This window comes from Mercenaria mercenaria, unplaced genomic scaffold (assembly GCF_021730395.1).
Source record: "Mercenaria mercenaria strain notata unplaced genomic scaffold, MADL_Memer_1 contig_5010, whole genome shotgun sequence".
NCBI classification, from domain to species: Eukaryota; Metazoa; Mollusca; class Bivalvia; order Venerida; family Veneridae; genus Mercenaria; species Mercenaria mercenaria.
The window spans coordinates 35,477-57,604 of record NW_026463289.1 but is presented as its reverse complement, the minus strand read 5'-3'; the positions used below and the strand labels follow the sequence as shown (position 1 = coordinate 57,604).

Here is a 22,128-nt window from a genome sequence, read left to right as displayed (position 1 = left end):
ACTAGCTCAAAGGTCAAGGTCATACCCAAAGGTCAATAGGGATATTTCGTGTCCGGCCCATATGTCTCAGACTCTGTCATCCATCAGGTGATTTTAATATTGCTCGACACAATTAATGTTCCCCATAATGACACAATGTGTCATGCGTAACACCCAGATATATGTTCATAACAAACTGTTTTATCTACGTAACTTGTACCGAACTTAATGGGAAAAGCACATAACGAACTATTAATTGGACAGCACAAACTAATAAATGTACCGGACAAACTAGTAAATGTACATAACAAATTGTTTAATCTACCAGGCAAATAATTTGAACCGAATATATTGGAAAATGCAAACTATCAATTGTACAGCACAAACTGGTGAATGCACAACACAAACTAAGAAATGTACCGGACAAACTAGTAAATGTACATAACAAACTGTTTTTTCTACAAGAAAGACTATAATTTGTACCGAATATATTGGGAAATGCACATGATGAAGTAATCATCATCATATCAAGACAGTCTAGGCGTTCCATAGTGGGGATTATACAGTTCTATATGATCCTGTTCAATCCATCTATATTTAGATTGGGAAGTGCCAAATTTTTGATATCAAAAATAGGCTTGATTTCTTGATATCAAAAAATTGATTTCTTGATATTAAGAAATCGATTTTTTGATATCAGAAAATCATTTATTGATATCAAGAATTCGATTTCTTGATATCAAGAAATAACATGGTTTTTTGATATCAAAAATTCATTTCCTGATATCAAAAATTCTATTTTTTGATATCAAAAAATGGACAGCTTTTCTTGATATCAGAAAATGAATTCCTAATATCAAAAAATCGAATTTTTGATATCAGAAAATCGATTTCTTGATATCAGAAAATGGATTCTTAAGTAATCGATTTTCTGATATCAAGAAATGATTTATATCAAGAAATGGAATTCTTGATATCAAGAAATCCAAAAAATGATTTTTTTATATCAAAAATGCCTATAAAATAGTAAAACGGCGCCACATACACTTGGAGAAAAAAAGTCAACATTGATCTTTTCCTGTATGGTCTGTAAAATATTTTTTTGGCGGTGACGGCTGTTCATAAAATAGTCACGTGCTCCAATGATGCATAAATCTATGAGTAACGGAAAAGGATACAAAATCAGGAAGTTCTATCTTTGTAGATCTACAAACAGTTTTACTGTTTAACAAAGGTAGGTGACTCTGAAAAAGATATTGTTACTTAATGTTTAACCTTATCAAGCTTAGGGATCCATATCGATTGTTTTTTTAGAGAGTACAGTACCGTTAATCGAAAACGAAAGTAGCTTGGCATTTCACATCTACGACCGTCATACACCGTACGTTCAGCATTATATGGTTTGCTCAGGTGAGTTGTTGTTATCAATCGATGTTCGGCGTCCGTCTGTCTGTCGTCTGTCAACATTTAGCTTGTGTATACATGCGATAGAGGCTGTATTTTTCAATTGATCTTCATGAAATTTGTTCAGAATGATAGCCTTGATCAAATCTAGGACAAGTTCGAATATAGGTCATCTTGGATAAAAAAAACTAGGTCACTATGTCAAATCAAAGAAAAACCTTGTGTAAGCAACAGGGACCGCATTTAACACGGGATCTTTATGAAATTTGATCAGAATATTTATCTGGATGAAATCTAGGTTAAGTTTGAATATGGGTCATCTTAGACAAGCTTACTGTCGCGGAGTGGCTGCTTTTTAATTTCTGACTTTTGCAGCCACCGCGACGTTACAGTTTGACCGTCACAATATAAAACAAACTGTATACGTCGGATTAGTTCGACTAGGTTCAGAAACTATGTCACTTTGTCAAATCAAGGAAAAACCTTTCAAAATGTACACAATATGGGCTGCATTTTACACTGAATATTTATAAAATTTAGTCAGAATGGCTGCCTTGATGAAATCTATGTAAAGTTTGAATATAGGTATTCTGTGGGAAAAAACTAGGTTGCAATGTCAAATCAAGGAAAAATCATGTGTATTCAAAAGGGACTGCATTTTACACTGGATCCTCATGAAATTTGATCACAATGTTTGTCTTGATGACCTCTAGGTCAGGTTTTAATCTGGGTCACATTGGGTCAAAAACTAGGTCATCCAGTCAAATCAAAGGAAAAGCTTGATAACACTTTAGAGGCCACGTTTATGCATGAAATCTCAGATGAATTTTAATCTGGGTATCGTTGGGTTAAAACTAGGTCACCGGGCAATTCAAAGACTAAGCTTGTTTACACTCTAGGGGCCGCATTTTTAGCAAGTTTTTGAGATCGCTCGATGTCCGGCGTCCGGCGTCTGTCTGTCGTCCATCTGTCGTCTGTCAACATTTAGCTTGTGTATACAATAGAGGCTGTATTTTTCAACTGATCTTCATGAAATTTTGTCAGAATGGTTACCTTGATAAAACCTAGGCCAGCTTTGAAAATGGGTCATCTGGGGTCAAAAACTAGGTCACAAGGTCAAATCAAAGGCCAATTTTGAAAATGGATCATCTGGGTTAAAAAACTAGGTCACTAGGTCAAATCAAAGAAAAAGCTTGTGTATGCGATAGAGGCTGTATTTTTCAACTGATCTTCATGATTTTTTGTCAGAATGATAACATTGATAAAACCTAGGCCAGCTTTGAAAATGGGTCATCTGGGTTTAAAAACTAGGTCACAAGGTCAAATCAAAGAAAAACCTTGTGTATGTGATAAAGGCTGTATATTTCAACTGATCTTCATGAAATTTAGTCAGAATGATTACCTTGATGAAATCTAGGCCGTGTTCGAAAATGGTTCATCTAGAATCAAAAACTAGGTCACTAGGTCAAATCAAAGAAAAACCTTGTGTATGCAATAGAGGCTGTATTTTTCACGTGATCTTCATGAAATTTGGTCGGAATGATTGCCTAGATAAAATCTAGGTCCAGTTTTAATATGGGTTATCTGAGGTCAAAAACTAGGTCACTAGGTCAAATGATAGAAAATCTTATGTATGCGATAGAGACTGTACTTTTCAATTGATTTTCATGAAATTTGGTCAGAATGATTGCCTTGATAGAATTGACCTAGTGACCTACATTCACATTTCTGAAGCTACAGGCTTCAAATTTGGACCGCATGCATATTTTTGTGTTCTGAATTGAAATTTGACATTGATTTTTCCCTATTACCTACTTTCACATTTCTCAAGTCACAGCTTTCAAATTTGGATCACATACACATTGTTTTGTACCAAAATGAAATTTGACCTAGATTTTGATCTTGAGCTAGTCTTGAAATTTGAAACATTCAAAAATGGCTCAGTGGATGGCACCAAGATCACTCTGTAATCTCTTGTTAGGTTAATAGGTTAAAGGTCAAGGTCGGATTAAACCAGAATGGTAGAACTTTTGTTTACAGTGAGCATATAATTTCTGTTCCTTGTGCAATTACTGAATGCATCAAGGGGGGCATTTCGTGTTCGACGAGCTCTTGTTATCATAACGTCTTGGATGATATCGAATGTGGGTCACGTGAGGCCAAAAATTAGGTCACTAGGTCATATCAAAGGAAATGCTTGTATACACTCTAGAAGTCACTTTTTTGCTCAATTCTCCTGAAACTTTGTCAGAATGTTTGTTTTTATGGACACTTGGACAAGGACGAATCTGCATAATGTGTGGTCAAAAACTAGGTCACTAGGTCAAATCAAAGAAAATACTTGTTTACACTCAAGATTTTTGGCCCAATCTTGATGAAAATTGATCAGAATATTTGTTTCCATGAAGTCACTAGGTCAAACATGTTTACACTGTTATGGTTTGTTTCTCAGGTGAGCGACCTAGGGCCATCTTGGCCCTCTTGTTTTTGTGTATGATTTTGTTTTTGTAATTGAGGTACTTAAAGATGGTCAATAAGATTTTGATCAAGTAATGGATTTGGTTGAAAGTTTAACAAATGTGTTCATTGACTGTTTGAATTTCACTGGAGGTATTTTTCCTGTCTATGGCACGTAAAGTTTCCAATAATTACGTGAACCCAGGATCATGGTTGAAAAACTAGGATTAACATTCATTAAACCAGGTTTTTCGAACATAAAAACAGGTTTTTCTAATACTAACCTTTATTTTTGAGTGAAAACAGGATAACACTGTAAACCATAGTTTACGCTCTATAAAAGTAGGTTCACGCTTGTAAACCCAAGTTCACGGTCGTAAACATCGGTTCACAAGTGTACACATAGGATAACAACTGTTGTCAAACTGATACAATTTATCTGGACATGCAAAAAGCATTTGACACTATTCCACATGAAAGAATTCTATTAAAACTCAATGCATATGGAATTGATGGATCTATCTTAGATTGGATTAGAAATTTCTTAAAAGAGAGGAAACAAAGAGTCTGTGTAGGTGATTCAAAATCAGAATGGAAAAATATCACATCAGGTGTACTTCAGGGATCTTTTTTTTTTTTCTTGTTTTTTAGGTTCGATCGATAAACTAGGTTTTTCAAATGTAAAAGCATGTTAACCTATTCTTTCAAGCGAAAACATAGGATAAGGTTGTAAACCATAGTTTACAATTCATAAATGTAGGGGCACATATGTATACCCAAGTGAACCACAGTTCACGCTTGAACCCCAGTTCACTCTTGTAAACATTAGATAACTGTTAAAGACGAAAATTCATAGTTCAATTGAGTAACCTAGTTTATAGAACGTAAACTATAGTTTGCAATTGATGTACTAGGATTATCAAATCAACGTGAACCTAGTTTTACGTTCAATGAACTAGGTTTCTCAAACAAAGCTATGATTTTTGGACGTAAACATAGGTTCACATTCTAAAACTTCGGATAACGACTGTAATTTAAAGTTCGAGAAACCTAGTTTATTGAATGTCAGCATGGGTTCCAGAGCATAAACTATGGTTTACACCCATTATCCTATGTTTTTCACTAGAAAATATAGGTTAATATTTGGTAATCCACAGTTTTTTGACCAAGAACGTAATTATCGGATAATTGGCATGCCATGAACCATAGTTTACGGACGTGAACCAATGTTTATGACCATGAACTTTGGTTTACGAGCATGAACTTGGGTTTACGAGCATGAGCTTGGGTTTACAAGCTTAAACCTAGGTTTATGTTCGATAAACAAGGTTTCAGAAGAGGATTTTCAACTGATACATGTCGCATACATCTTTCTGATTATATCAAGTTTGAAATGGATAAAGGTCATCTCATAGGCATGATTTTACTTGATCTCCAGAAGGCATTTGACACTGTGGATCATTCTATCCTTCTTATGAAACTTGAAGGCCTTGGTCTTGGCCCTGATGTATTATGTTGGTTCAGATCATATTTATCTGACAGACAACAACTTGTAGATGTCTCTGGAACCTTTTCTAAGCCTTGTAAAATTACTTGTGGTGTCCCGCAAGGGTCAATACTAGGACCTCTTTTGTTTTTAATTTATGTGAATGATATATCTGCAGTGGTTAAAAATAAACTGTTACTCTATGCTGATGATTCTGCTATAATGGTCTCTGGTAAAACTAAGTCATCTATTGAAAATGATCTAGCTAAAGATCTTGAAATGGTTAGTCAATGGTTAATTGATAATAAATTGTCTCTACATCTGGGTAAAACTGAATCTATTATATTTGGTTCCAAGCCTAAACTTAGGACTAATAGGGACTTTAATATAAAGTGTAATGGTCAAAATATTAATCCTACCTCAGCTGTCAAATACTTGGGTGCAACCTTAGATCAGAGTTTAACTGGTGAATCTATGGCTAGTTCCATTATTAAGAAAGCTAATGCCAGGTTAAAATTTCTTTATAGAAAGAAGGCCTATCTTAATGAACATACTAAAAGACTTTTGGTTTTATCCCTTATTCAATGCCATTTTGACTATGCTTGTTCATTTTGGTATCCTGGTTTAACAAAATTTTGGAAGGACAAACTACAGGTTACACAAAATAAATTGATCCGATTTGTATTGAACTTGGAACACAGATGTCATATTGAACAACATCATTTTATTTCCCTAGACTGGTTACCCATTTCCAGAAGAGTTGAACAAATTACTCTTTGTCATGTTTTTAAAATAAAAAATGGTCAATCCCCTGATTACATGGGTCATCATATCGTTAAACAGGATTCTGTTCACGCATACCAAACTAGATCTAGCCAAAATGGGTCATTTGTGCCACCGAAAGTTAAAGGCTTTGGTCTAAAGTCTTTTTCCTACTTGGGCTGCAAGTTATGGAACATGCTGCCTCCCCACATAAGACAATTGCCCAACATATCTAGTTTTAAAAGGGCGGTAAAGGACCACTTTCTTAACGATAAGCTTCGTTGCTGAACTTATGTGTTCTTTCTGTTATCTAGTCCCTGGTTGTAATGCATTTTTTAAAGAAATTATATTTTCACAATGTACTGTGATATTGATGTGATATTGGTGTCTATTTATTCATCTGTCTTTCGTTTAATTAAGAATCATAAATTGATTAGTTTGAGCAATTATAATTACATATGCATAACATATACGTTATTTTATAATAATGAACTCAGTAATTTTTTATATATATTCATGTTAATGTTTCATGCCTCTCTATGTCAGACCATTGGTACCAAGGACCACAATGGAAATAAGAGATTTTTTTTCTTGTGTCATCCTTGATATTGATGTGACTGACATAGTTCATAACACATTACTTCATATGACAACTTTTATGTGATTATAAATTTTATTATATGCATGTATTGTAACTATGTTATGTTTGCTCAATTATCGAAATAAATCTATCTATCTAAGGTTTCTCGAACAAAACTATGATTTCGGTCGTTTTCCTATGTTCACGAGCATGGACCTATTTTTACGGTTTTAAATCCATGATCACGTCATAAACCCAAGTTCACAGTAGTTAACATAGGCTCGTGTTCATAAACATTGGCTTACGCTGGTGAACCAAGGTTTATGCTGGTAAACATAGGTTTAGGCTATTGAACTTAGGATAATGACCGAAATTCATAGTTCAATCGAGAAACTATAGTTTATGCCCATTATGCTATGTTTTCACACAAAATATAGCTAAGTATTCGAAAAACTTGGTTTTACGTTCAAAAAACCTTGTTTATCGATCATTTATTCTAGTTTTTCGGCCGTGAACCTGGGTTCACATAATCATCGGACAATTGGGGTGCCATACCTGCCCTGGTTGCCCATCCAAGATGGAGTTATTCTAGCATGTTTAATAAATGTACTTTGCCTAAGAAATCATATGAATATAAGAAAACTAATATTGTATTATATTTGTCAAAAATTTACAATTACAAATACAAAATGTACATAAAAGCCGAAATTAATTAGAAATGCAATTTTTTAAAATAAATTATTATCTCCCTTCATCTATTTTGGTTGAGCAGGGATAAAATGGAAATATATAATTCCAGGGTTTCACACTACTTTAAAACTTGTTTGTTTTTTTTTCATATTCTTGAAATATCCCAATATGTATCAAATGCAAATGTAAAATTAGAAATTATTTTGATATCAAAAGCAATAGTCCATTTTTTTTTTTAATTTTCATATTATATGGGAGTATTACACAAGTTCATAAATAGTAATAAAACATATATTTCTAATAGGGATCTCACTCTTTGAAATGGGCCCATTTTGTTCCCTAAATAAATCTCAAACAGAAAATACTAAAAGTAAAAAAATATCATAAAATGTTGCTCAAATGTGATTGATAACTTTGAACATCTTAGCCTAGACCATTCTTGTATTCAAGGAAATTTAAAGACAATCTCACCGGGTCTAAGAATAAATTAGGTTGGCATGTAAGTTTTGACAATATGACGGAGCTTTAACAGCTAATGAATGAAAAATGAGTTTACCATTGAGCTTTTCTCATTGTATAAGTAGATAATAACCTGATTCATTTATGTATATTAATTTATATATTGTTCTATCCACTGTTATTTTAAGAAATATTGATGTCTTAAGGAAACGCTTTGTTTTACCCAACAAGTACTCTCCTTTACTTTAATGATTTCCCTGTCTGGCATAAAGGTCTTGTTTGCTTCCCATCTCAAAATGATTATACTTTTATGTTAAAATCAAATTTTAAAACTAGACATTCAATACGTTATTAATTCAGAATTATGTTTTCCAGATACAAAATGGCTGTATCAGGGAGAAAAGCGCAACAAGAATTTTCTTCATCTTTATCTAAAGGCTCGGGGGAAGACTATGAAATATTTTGTCAACCATGTGACCGAGATAACCTTATTCTTCCAGCCTATGGGTTCTGCACAGACTGTGAAGAACACCTCTGTGAGTCTTGTTTTAACCATCACAGACGGGCAAAACCCTCCAGACACCATACCCTCCTGGATGCACATAACATGCCACAGACTCTACAAGTTCCATCAAAATCTGCTCAAATGGTTCAGTCTAGTGATCTTACAACACCTTGTCCTGAACACAAGAAAGAAATTATCAAATTCTACTGCAAAGATCATGAAGCACTTCTATGCAGTGTATGTGTTACCCTTGACCATACAAAAACATTTTGCCAAGTCAGCTATATACCAGATATATCTAAGCAGAGCCTAAGCAGCAAAGAGTACACAGATACTCTGAAAGGTCTGGGCAACTTAACTGATACAATTAAGAAGACACAAACAGATCTAAGGGAAAAGACATTAAGCTCTAATAAGTCATTGACCGATGTTCTGGCAGACATAAAGAAGTTCAGACAGGAGATGATAAAGAGATTATATGAACTAGAAAAGGAAGCAGAAGATATGACAAAGTCCCTACAACAGGAAAATGACACAAAACTTAAGACTGCAGAAACAATTTGTAATGATGTCACAAAGTCACTTAAAACCTCATTTGAATCCATTCAACAATTCAATGCCTCCAAACAAGCAGACAGACTTTTTATGCAGCTCAAATTTGCTGAGCAACTAATTAAAGACAGTAAGAAAAGGCTCTCACTGCTGGTGTCACCTGAAGCATATCACTTTCAACCAAATTCAGCTATAGTCTCCTCTTTACAGGAAGGAAAATCTTTGGGAACAATAACACATGAGATACTCGGTGAGAAACAGGGTTATATTCAACGTTTTTCCGAACATGGGATTGATTGGGGTTACCGTATTAACAAGAAAGATGCTATTGTAGTTGAAGCGAGTCAAGATGTAAGAATTGATTTTATTTACGTTTACGGAAATTGCAAAGTTGACGGCAATATGGAAGTGTTGCTGGAAATTCAAGATGAAAGGAATAATATAATTTCGTCAACAGAAGCAAATGTTGGATGCAGGGTAACCAAACCGACATACGAAATAGGAGTTGAAAACGAAAATGGCTCCTACGGTGTAAGACTGAATGCGGGTGAAGAATATCATATTATTCTCACAATAAAGGCAGATAACAGTTACTATGGAAAAGGCGGAAAATCGAAATGCTCTGCTGAAGGTGTTGATTTTGTGTTTAAAAATAGTCGGTTCTCATCAAATAATACAAGCGTTTCGACTGGTCAGCTAGCAGGTTTTAAATTTGCTATTTGTTAAAGATGGTTTCAATTGTTGTATGAGACTGGCAAGAGTGTGGGCAAGACAATTTATTGATATAAACAAAGTTTTAACATGAACTAATTGTTGGACACAGTCAAAACTTACACCATTTTAAAATCAGGGAAAGCTCCAAAGCTTATTCATCTATACTGCCATACTTTACGTATATTTGAACTTGCTAAGAAAGATTAGCAATGTTGTAAGATCTAGAATTACGATGATTTATTCAGTATGTAGTCAAAGATGACTGAATGAGAGGAAGGAAATGAAACACTACTTGTTTGTGAAATCATTAAAATGCAGAAACTAAACGTCAAAGTCAATAGATTGGATCATTTACTCCCTTTGGATTCAAGCCTGACTTTGGTTGTAACTCTCATTATTTGGGCCAGCTGTGGAAGGTCATTTGAATAGCAGAACTATGAATACTATATATAGTTGCATGTCTGCACATTCAGTGAATTTTGTATATGCTAGTTTGAAATATGTATATATAGAAATGAGAATGTTTTCTGAAATCACTAGCTTTAATCATAATTTACCATTATTATAATGTATGTCATTACTTATATTAATTTATATTCTATTGATTTTACAATGTAATGTACAGTAAGTTGTGTATTGTAGTGGAGATTGTTTCCAGATTATTCTCCTGCTTAATGTATTATATTGCATATCTAATCTGCTATCCATTCTTGTTTATGTTGGTGAGTAGTATTGCAATGTAGAAAGCTCCTTCAGCCAAGTACTATAGTAAAACTATTTTACTGTTCTATATATAAAAAATCTTCGATTTATAAAATGCATCCAGTTTGTAATGGATGTTTTCTGCCGATAAATGACATATCAGCAAATTTATTTTTGCTTTGTTCTCATGGGACCTCATCTGACATGCAGAATTATGGTATACAAATGTATGAGTTTGCTTTTACTGCCATCTTAATATTTTGTGTCTTGTCTGATATAAGAAAGCAACAACCTGTTGGTCGAACCATAGTAGCAATTTTGTCTTGACGTCTGGGACTGCTGTACAGTCAGTTCTAGGTTAGTTTTTGATAATACTGTAAAATCAGATATAGTTGCAAAGTTAAAATTAAATTTGACTTAATTTTCATGGTAGAATATTTGCAGTAAATGAACAAGTGCAATACAGTTAAGGCTTTTTATAACGTATTATAATAACAATATTTTCACGAGTAGTTCTTTTCACAAATATTTACCATTATTGAAAAAAGTAAAAATAAATCCTTCGCAAAAAATTCTGATTTTACTGTAATTGATCAAACTTGCTTAGAGATAGTACTGCTTTGTAGATAGGATGTAAATGAAAGGTTAAAAGATTGTCAGATATTTTATATTTATTCTTTCAATGACAATGACTCATTCCAGTAAAATAATAAAGTCTTTATTTAATGAGGCAACACAGTTGGGTGTACCCAGTCTTCCCTGTGAGCCTCAAATGTATATACATTTTGTATATACAGTAAACACAAATTAACAAATTAAAGTAAACAAAGACATGAAGGGATTATAATGCAAAATAGCATAAATAAGAGGATTACATGAAATCTACATAAGGTATGTGTATATCTAAAGATCAATTCAGTCCCTCATTTTGTTTTAACATTGCCTAGCAACAATGTGGCAGCCTTTTTGATAAAATATAAAAATTGATGTTCCTTCTTTCTCATTTTAAACTGCTTTTGGAAATTACTCACTGTCTTAAATAGTGAAAGAAGACTAAACAAACTGATTAGAACTATAACAAAATTGTCTTTCCCTTTAACAAATTATAATAATTGTGAAATAGATAATGTTTAAATGTTATTGTTGAATTGTAATTTTTCATATTATAAATTAACTATATATTATGCATGTATGGTATTCACACTTTCTAACATGTCTGGATTTGTTTGATAGTTAACTGAAGATGGAAGGCAAGCATTTTATATTCTGCAATAAACAGTGGTTGACATGTGGACTGGGGAGAGAACGTTATGATATCAAATAGCTGCATGGCGGCCAGTTCATTACTGCTCAGATGAATGAACTCCAGCATAACTTTTGTCATCATGTTTTAATGAGCATGTTAGAATTGAAATAAACAATGCCATTGTGTGGTTTATTGTCTGATTTAGCATGATTCACAGGTCAGATGCTAGGATATTTAATCATGCTAATGCTCCTTTGCATCTGAACTCTGAACTGTTGTATATCAGAAGATAAACAATGCAAAGGCCTCAATTATTTTATAAACAAAGTGAAAAAGCATAGCTCAGTAAGTAGTATGTTAACTGCCATATTTTAAACTTTGATATTAGAGTGTAAGAACAGTGTCATATTTTATTATGACACTATCAGCAAATGCCTGAAGGATACCTTAAATTATTCTTCCTTTCTGTCAATCATTTTTAAACATTTTAGCTGTTTTTAATCTGTTTGGTATGATTTAATGCGCATACCTTTGGATTACAACAGTGATTTCAGTTAAGAGGAAATTATATTGAACTTACTAGAGATAGATTTGATATAAAAAAAAAATGAGTTTTATTGTGACTAAATTCTGGACTTTATGTTACATGTATGTGTAAATTTAAAAAAATGTCTACAATTCTACAAAGAGTTGATATTCCTGCCATTAGAGCCCTGAGCCACATTGGTACACTTATGAGAATTAGTAGCATTGTTGTTGATGATACTACATTAGTCTCATGTTTTTGTTTACTTACTTAAAGTGATGACACTGTTTGTTTTGACTGTGGGACATTCTGCTCCCCCACCCCCAACTACTCAACTTGACCAAGGCAAAAAAATCCTGTCTTCGATTTTGTTCAGTAAAATCCTTTCAGAAAAACAGAAATTATAAACTGAAAACTTCTAAGATGAAATTTATCAATACATTGTATTTAAAAGATTTAAGTGAAAGTTTGACTTTAAAGGAGTTCATCACAATATTTTGTGCGCAGCTCAATCGCGCAGCAAGCGATATCCACTGTAAAGTTCAGAATTCGCCGCCGAAAGTGCATAATTGTCGGATATGAGGGCACTCGCGCAAAATATATCGTATGTACTGACAATATAGGTCGTGCATCCATATTTTACCTTTAAAAGTGATGGTGTTTTATTGGAGGAGTAGTTGTAGGAAGTGCTCGAATCGAATACATTGTGGACAGCCAATTTGAAAGTAAACTATTTCGTCCAGTAATGATGCAGCCGACTCCAAGTCAAATAAAATTCCAGAAAATCTTAAAGTAGATATATCTCCTTCAAGTTCAAATGTGACTTCCTAAAAATGTTGTTATACTTTTTGTGCCCCATCCCGAATTTCACGTAGTAAGACCAGAGTTATGGCCCCTGATAGTCAAATTGTACATAAAGGGTCTAAACATTTGTGTCGCATGTACCTCAAAATTATATGCGCCAAGAGTCATGAAACCACACAAGAATTAAATTCAGAATGCGAAATTGTGCACCAGTGCTTTTATTTGAGGTTTCACTCAATAAAAACAGATTTATGTCCCTTGACGTGGTCAAATATATACGTAAATGGGATGTGAAAGCTTGTGTAGCACGTATCTCAAAAAGTATTTGATCTAGAGGCTTGCAACCTTAAAGGAGCATTATTCCGCATGTGAGTAAGAATATTGGTTAAGGAACTGGTAATAACATTGTTCAATTTGTTTTGTAAGAAAAAAAAATGTTCATAATTTTTAGGTGGGTGGGGTAATGAAAAAATACTTTGTGGGTGGAGTGAATATTTTTTAATTTTTCTTGAAAACAAGCACGGGTTGATATTATTTTTTTGGTTTAGATTTTTTTGTCTTAGTTCTAGCTTACATAATATAAAATTTGGAAAAAATCTGTCCGCTAGATTTTTCATATCATTAAGAAATACTTCGTGTTTTTCTCAGTTTCAGATACTTTCGACATCTGTCAAGAGTAATTTTTCTGAGTTAATATATCTATATGTTGACATTTTATGCAAAGTTATAGTGGTGTTATTAATTCGGATGCATAAAAAGTAACATCAGAATGAAACTTCGAATAAATAATTGTTTGCAGTAGTTTTATTATAACATGTATGTACTGTTTCTTCAGACAAAAATACCGATTTGGTGTTCTTAATAAACTTTGAATATTGAAAAAAGAAGCACGGGTACCTATTAGTTTTATTTTTTATTTTAACTTGTCATACATCAATCTATAAATATGCAAAGTTACAAAAAATTCTGTCCGCTAGAAATAATTGTGAAAAACACCTTTAATTGAAAAAAAATCAATTGGGGGATTTTGTTTGTCAGCCTTGGTCAGATTGAGCAGTGGGTGTGTTGGAGTGGAGGGGGGGTGGAGTCTGTTAGTTTTGTTATTGTATAGCGATAGTTAAGATTTAAATTCTTTATTTTCATACGACTTACGATCTTTTTTTATGTTGCTTTTATTTCCATTTTAGATGTTCACTTCTTTTTATGCCCCCACACATTTATGTGGGGGGCATATAGCATTGCTGCTGTCCCTACATACGTCTCGAAATTTTGCGCGTCCAACCCTGCCCACAGAATTAGCCTGATTTGCATCAAACTTGAACAGGTGAACAAGCTTGATGTGTAAATGACCTTAAAGGAAGGAATTTTTGCTGTGACTGTTTTTACTAGTTATGGCCCTTTGATAGTTTTTGCTATATTTAATATAGAGACAAATCTTGTGTGTCCAACTCCTCCCACACTATTGGGCTGATTTGCTTCAAACTTTCACGGATGAACAAGCTTGATGTGCAGATGACCTTAAAGGAAGGATTTTTTTTGTGACTATCTTTACTGCAGTAATGGCCCTTTGATAGTTTTTGCTATATGGAATATAGAGAAACATCTTGTGTGTCCAACACCTCCCACACTATTAGCTTGATTTGCTTCAAACTTCCACAGATGAACAATGAGCATAAAGGAAGGATTTTTTCTGTGACTGTTTTTACTGCAGTTACAGCCCTTTGTGGTTTTTGCTATATAGAGGATGGCACAGTATGTGGGGGCATCTGTGTCCTATGGACACAATTTCTTGTTATAATGTGTGTTTGTACTAAATATGCAACATGGCTGCTTCCATACAGAAAAGTACAACAGTTTGAAAAAATTGAATTGAAAAGAGTCAGGTTAATATTTACTTGCCCACACTGATTTTATCTAGCTCAGATAGGTGTAACTGTGAAATCATTTCATTTTTGCTGTCATTAAATTTCATTGATTTGATTAAAACAGCTATTTTGTGTGATTATTTCCAATTTCATAACTGAAATGAATGTTAGTTTTTTTTGTTTATTGGGAATAAATTAAGTTGATAATGGCAACAACAAAATCTTCGAAAATTCCCATTCACAAAATCCATGAAAATGAGTTCCCAGCCACAAATTCTATGAAAATTAGTTCCTATAACAATAAGTGATTTTAGAATAACAGTATATAATAAGGACACATGTGACATAATCAGACATAATTATACTGTACTTGTTATTCATCATTATACAGAAGTCTGTTTTAAAACAAATATTCACTATCAGTTTCAATGTTGAGATAATTTTATCTTATAAGCTGCTTACAGATCAACCTAATTAGCATTTTCACAGACATATTTGTATTTCTATCACTCTTAGAATTCATATTTCAGCCAGTAAAGAATGTTTGTCCAGAATGCTCTTGTTTGTTATTTTTGTTTAAGAGCAAGTTTGTGTAAAAATGTTTGTTATTTATTTATGCTTGTAAATTTGCAAGTTTCACTGTTTGTGAAAACAAGCAAAATAAGCATTTGAAAGCATATTAAATATCATTCAGTCAACTGGGATACTGTGAAACAGAGTGTACTCTGTATTGCACATTGACAATAATTTGTATTTTAATTATAAGAATCTTAAATGACCTGGTAGGGGAAGACTGGGGGTTTTCTCAATTGCGGGGATGATAGGTTTAGTATGAACTGAGGTTTCAGTGTTTCTTTTTAAAAAAACATAATTGAGCTGCGCCATGAGAAAACCAACATACTGGCTTTGCGACCAGCATGGATCCAGACCAGCCTGTGCATCCGTGCAGTCTGGTCAGGATCCATGCTGTTCTCTAACAGTTTCTCTATGGCAATAGGCTTTGAAAGCGACCAGCATGGATCCTGACCAGACTACGCAGATGCGCAGGCTGGTCTGGATCCATGCTGGTCGCAAAGTCACTATGTTGGTTTTCTCAAGGCGCGGCTCATATTTTTGCCAGAGTTTTGTGTCATATGGATGCATCATATTTGATAAGTTCTCAATTAATCACATTCCCTTCAAAAGACTACTTTTAAACAGCTTATTCAAGGATGTAACTTTTGTAATTAACAAATGTACTTACACTAATTATATTCATGACAATCCTTTCATTATCTGATTCATGCCATCTTTAAAACAAATTAATTTCCTGAAATACAAGCTGAATTGAAGTCGTAGCTAAATATATTCCTACACTTACTGGAAGTGGGAAATAATTTATAAAATGAGGTAATTTAATGAAACATGATTCCCATTTTATCACTAGTATAATTCCCAATCTTTTTCTTCCTGCATTGCATAATTTCAGGCTTGTTTTTCATCAAAATAATTTCGTTGTATAGGGATCTACTTGCATCCTTTATTTGTGGTCACATTTAATAAGTTTACATTCATTTTCTGACTCGGAACATGTATTATTGTGCATAGTGTACTTGATACAAGTTTTAAGCCCATATAAGTTACTATTCATTTATATACATGTATAATTAGATGTAGTGGGACAATGTATATATCATTTCTAAGCAGACTGCACTATTCTTTAAAAAAGGCAACTGTAACGGGTTTTTTGCAAAACTTAAATAAATGTTTTCTTTATTTCATGTTGTATATTTATCTTAATCAAAATTTGATAATCTTGTGTGCTTATTGTCCATAATCTTTTAGCAAATAAGGCCAGCTTGTAAAATATACAGCCTACTTGCGTATTCCGAACCAGTTTTCATCAAAATTAAAATTAGACTAATGCTTCAACATGTACAATATCATTTATACATATTCATGAATACATCATTTAACTGCCAATAAAAAACTTTTATCTAAATTCAGAAATATCGCTAACTTACGGTAATATTTCAATTTTCCCGAACTTTGTGACCTCGGCTATTCCGAATCATTTCCAGGCATTCCGAATCACTACTGACGTTACACATTTCTACCTTTAGATGTTTACCGACGTGAATACTAGTTTTAAAATGAAATGCTCTTCGGAATGTTAGAAAAACTTCATGATCAGTAGATCACACAAAAATTCTTTTGAATTAAAAAATAAGACCGTATTAATGAAAGCTGTATAATTTATATTTATTGTTAACAGTTTCAACATGGAGACAAACTGCCATTCTGTGTAATGCATAGTAGCATGTAAAATGGTTCAGACTTTCTATTGACATGAGTTCAAGGCATTTTTATACGCCCGTCTTTGAAAGAGCGGGGTGTATTATGTGAACACCCGTAGCAGGCGGTCAGCGTCCAAAGCATGTCCACTCTCTAAGTCAAACAGTTTTCATCCGATCCTCACTAAACTTGCTTAAATATGTTTGTGGGTATAATATATTGGCCAAGTTCGATAACCACCCAAATCGCCCCAGGCACTCTTGGATTATGGCCCTTGAATTACTTGAAAAACTGCAAATTTAGCCTTGACCGTTTTCTAAGTCAAACAGCTTTCATCCAACGGGCATATTTTGTGACAGTCTGGCACTCTTTTTAAATGAATGGGGTAACACTAGTAAATATCTAACGGTGATGAAAGGGAAAGTCATATATAAACAACTATTTGGTATAGAATAGAACAGACATAAGTACCATGATTCGGAATACCCCATATTTAATGACTTTTGTTTAATATAAACAACTTTTTGCATGAAGGCACTTTACTCGCGAACCACTGCACCCAGGACCTTCAAACTTCACATGCTGATAGTACTTATTGAGTACACGACCCCTACTAACTTTGGGGTCAAAGGTCAAGGTCACCAGGTCAAAGGTCAAGACGCTGCAGGGGGGCGGCATTTGTCACCATTAGTGACAGCTCTTGTTTATATGTTAGAATATTTATATTATTATCTATAGTGTAATAGGTATAAATTGTACATCATGTCCATGTATTATTTATCATTTTACAAAGGTGATTCCAAAAAACTTTACAAATTTGTGACAGATCTCACCGGCGGCAAGTCGGAGAATCCAATGCCTGTTGTTGAAAATGAAAATACTCTAGCTGACAAATTTGCTGACTTTTTCATGGAAAAGATTCAGAAAATATGGGACAGCTTAAAAGATTTTGAAAACTATAAACCATCAATGAGAAATGTGCCGGAATTTGGAAAATTTGATGAACTTAGTGAGGATGAAGTTAGAAAACTCATTAACCAGTTACAAACAAAGTTGTGTGAAATTGATGTTATTCCAACAAAAGTGTTGAAGTCATATTTAAACGAGCTCCTCCCAATTATAACTAGACTAGTGAATCTTTCATTGATTCAAGGAGTCTTCCCAGTGCAGTGGAAACAGGCAATAGTTAGACCTCTGTTAAAGAAAGCTGGTCTCGAACTTATATTCTCAAACTATAGGCCAGTGAGCAACTTACCATTCTTGTCCAAATTGATAGAGAAATCAGCACTGTATTTACTTAATAAACATGTAAATGAACATAATCTCCTTCCGAAAAATCAGTCCGCATACAGGCGACATCATTCGTGCGAATCGGCTTTATTGAGACTTATTAATGACATCTTAGACACTATGGAACATCAAGAAGTGACTGCATTGATAGCATTAGACCTTAGTGCAGCTTTTGATACGGTAGATCACGATATTCTTTTGGACGTTTTGAAATGTCAGTATGGTGTCTCTGGTGTTGCAACTGGTTGAACTCATATCTGAGGCCACGGAGCTACCGCGTGAGTGTGAATCAAACAGTGTCATCGGCACGTGAGCTTACGTGTAGTGTCCCCCAGGGAAGCTGTTTAGGGCCGTGGCTCTATCTCACGTACGCAGGAACGATTTTTGACATTGTTCCCCCATCCATTTCCATCTATGGCTTTGCTGATGACCACACCGCAAGCACACGTTTTAAGCCCGAACCATCCATCGAGGCTAAATCCATTGGTGAACTGAAGGAGTTTGCTACAGATTCAAATGGTTGGATGAACAGTAACAAACTTAAAATGAATTCCTCAAAAACAGAACATATTGCTTTTGGAAGTGCCCCTCAGTTGAACAAGTTAAACATTCATGAGATAGATATTTGTGGTGATAAAATCAAGAGACAGAGTAACATCAGATATTTGGGGGCCTTTTTGGACGAAACTTTAACTTTCAAAGAGCATATAAAAATAAAGTGTAGAACGGCAATGTTGAACTTTTTCCGAATCAAAAACATTCGCAAATATTTGACTCAGGATGCAACTGAAACCTTAGTGCTGTCGCTGGTTATTTCGCATTTAGACTACTATAATGTTATTTTATACGGTATTTCTGATTGTGACATCCCAAAACTGCAACGCATTCAAAATATGTGTGTGAAGTTAGTTCTGAATCGTAGAAGAAGAGACAGTTCTAAGCAGGCACTCTACGATTTGCACTGGCTGCCGATCAAAGCCAGAATAAACTTTAAGATCTTGACGTACATGTTCAATTGCCATGTTGGAAATGCGCCTGCATATTTGATTGAACTCTTAACACCGAAAATCCCCCAGCGCTCCCTCAGATCCTCGGAGTCATCAGTTGATTGTTACACCGTCCCTTTAAACAAGCGAAAAACTTTTAGTGATAGAAGCTTTAGTACTGTCATAGAGGGCCCTTATCGTTCCAAGGGTGCTGGGGTCATGACTCGGGCTCACAGGTGGTACCGGTTGATTTTTGTAGTCTTGGGGAAAATAGACGGGTTCGAGCTCCTGTGAGATTCTACCGAGTGTTATAAATTTAAAGGAACCTCATTTTGACAGACTTACAAGCCTTTGGTTTTAGGCTTGACCTTTAGATAATTGTCCACACTGCAGATAAAACACATTGTAACTGTTTTTGAAGTTTAATTCAGGTTTCCCGTTTAGATTATAACAAGCAACAAAGATGTAACAAAGTTCCAGTGAATAACAAATTTCCAATGGTAAAGTTACCACAATTAACAAAATCCTGTATTTAAATAACAAAGTAAAGCTTAAGTGTTCCTTCAAAGTTAAATAGGCTGACTCAATATAAGTCACTGATATGCCTCTATTTCTGGCAAGAGATGCCAGGAACTTTTAAAACATCTTTACACTTTTGTGTCTAAAACTTAACTCCCTGAATAGCAGCAAAAACTGCTTCATCAAGATTTGCAAATAAAAATAATTAACCAATGAAAAGAAATATACTTTTATCAGTAGCCAATCAAATTTAAGCTTGAAAGGGCCTGGATGACCCTCTCACATCTAAAGCCATAAACTAATACCATTATTCAATATTCAAATTATATCTACATAACAACAAGCTTATTAAAGATACCTGGAGATAGCAGACACACCAATTTATGATAATTGCAATTAGCAGTTCTGGACAGGTAATGCCAGATGTCACATATCTGCACATAAAAGTGCCAATATCTTATCATATAGCTTGGCTTCACATTTTGTGCATATTATCTGCATAATAAATCTACTGAAAATCTTCTTAATTTAATAAATGAATAATCTTTAAAAAATACCTTTTTAAAACAAATTTCTGAATTTTAATTTCTTGCATATTTCAATTTAAAAATATGGCCTAAATTTTACTGCTATTACAGTACTATAGGGCCAAAGTTGTGGAACAATTTACTGCTGAACATCAGACAAAGTTCTTCAATTGACTGCTTTAAGAAAATGTTGAAAACACATTTCTTCAGAGACTACTTTGCATTATTCTAAGTTTTGACTGAGTTTTAAAACAGTGATGCTAGTGACAGTGATAGAAATTTAATGTTTGTCTGTGAAAATTATATGTTAGAAATATTTTAAAATATACCGGTAATATTATTATTAACTTTAAAGGTGGTCAATCACATTTAATCAACATTTAATGTCATTTTTTACTTTTTGTATATTCTGGTAGAGAATTATTTAAGGAACAAAAAGACTGATTACATAGAGTTAGATTCCTATTTGAAATGTATATTTTATTATTTTTATAAAATTTTGTAATTACTCCCCTTTAATATGAAAGTATATAAAAAGCTGGGTATTTCTTTTTATTCCGATACAATGTCTAGTTTTACATTTGCATTTGATAGACATATCAACTATTGAACAATCTGAACCAAAATGCAAGTTTTAAAGCCGTGTGTAGCTTCTGAATTCATTTATTTCCAATCTATCTTGGTTGCGCAACCAAGACAGGCAAAGGGAGGTAATAATAATTTTTCAAACTTGCGTTTCTAATGAATTCCATCTAAATACATAATTTTTAATGCAAATATTTTACAAATATATTACAATATGTCTAATATTTATACATTTCCTTAGGCAAAGTATGTTTATCAAATTTATACTTATGATAAAATAACTCTATCTTGGATGGGCAACCAGGATAGGAAAATGAAATTTTAAAAATACCTCCAGTGAAAATCTAATTTGTATTAAGTGAACATAAATGAGTGTAAATGATCAGATGCTAAAGTTTCGAACAAATCCGTTACATGGCCAAAATCTGATTATCCACCTTTAAATTAATAATTGCTATTTTAATTCGTTTTAATTAATCTTATTTAAAATATTTTATATTTAATATTTTATTTCAACTTGTATTGTACAACGCCATTGAATATGTTTTAAATGTAGAAATAGGCGTTTAAGCAAATAAACCAGTTTCAGTTTCAGTTTCAGTTTATCTGTGTACATCACCTGGCAATTAAGTAAGTCTCTTGAAGGGAGCAGCTCTATCTTTCTTGGCAAAAATTAGCATCTCGAGACTACATACAACATACTTAAACTGTGTTTATAGCTTGAAAAATAAGTAAATGATATAATCTACGGTTGTTTAATATGCACAAATGCTTAAAGATTACAAACGTAACCATTTTCTTAATTTTGCTGAAATAATTGTCGTCATCAGCTGTAAGAGTGGCCAGCATTTTAGACTGATTCGGAATACTCGAGTAGACTGTAGAACAAACAAACTTGTCACAAAAGTTTGGGACTTTACACATTGAGATAGCCTCACAGGGCATGTAACTCTGGCTTTCATTTGTCAAAATTCTGTCTCTTTATGAAAAGTTTGCATGAGAAAATGTTAAATTGTATTTTTTCTTTAATTAAAAGGCAGTAGCGCACTAGTTTTATTTTCACAACATTAAATTCTGCTCAGCTCTGAGTTAAGGTCACAACCAACTTGTATGGCATCAGCATTTGCTTTTTCAGTGGACGTATACAACAGTAACTCAATAAATTTCATGTATTTGAAACAACTGAGTAAAATAAAATTGATTTGAGGAAATAAAA

General features: G+C 33.6%; 1 protein-coding gene across 1 annotated transcript; it reads left to right on the top strand.

Moving 5' to 3' along the window:
* Positions 1–1,112: 1,112 nt before the first annotated feature.
* On the top strand, positions 1,113–20,868 carry LOC123534685 (E3 ubiquitin-protein ligase TRIM33-like). Its single transcript, XM_053535679.1, has 2 exons — positions 1,113–1,213; positions 8,193–20,868. The coding sequence occupies exon 2, from the start codon at positions 8,200–8,202 to the stop codon at positions 9,598–9,600; it is 1,401 nt and encodes a 466-aa protein (XP_053391654.1). The 5' UTR covers positions 1,113–1,213; positions 8,193–8,199; the 3' UTR covers positions 9,601–20,868.
* The last annotated feature ends 1,260 nt before the right edge of the window (positions 20,869–22,128 follow it).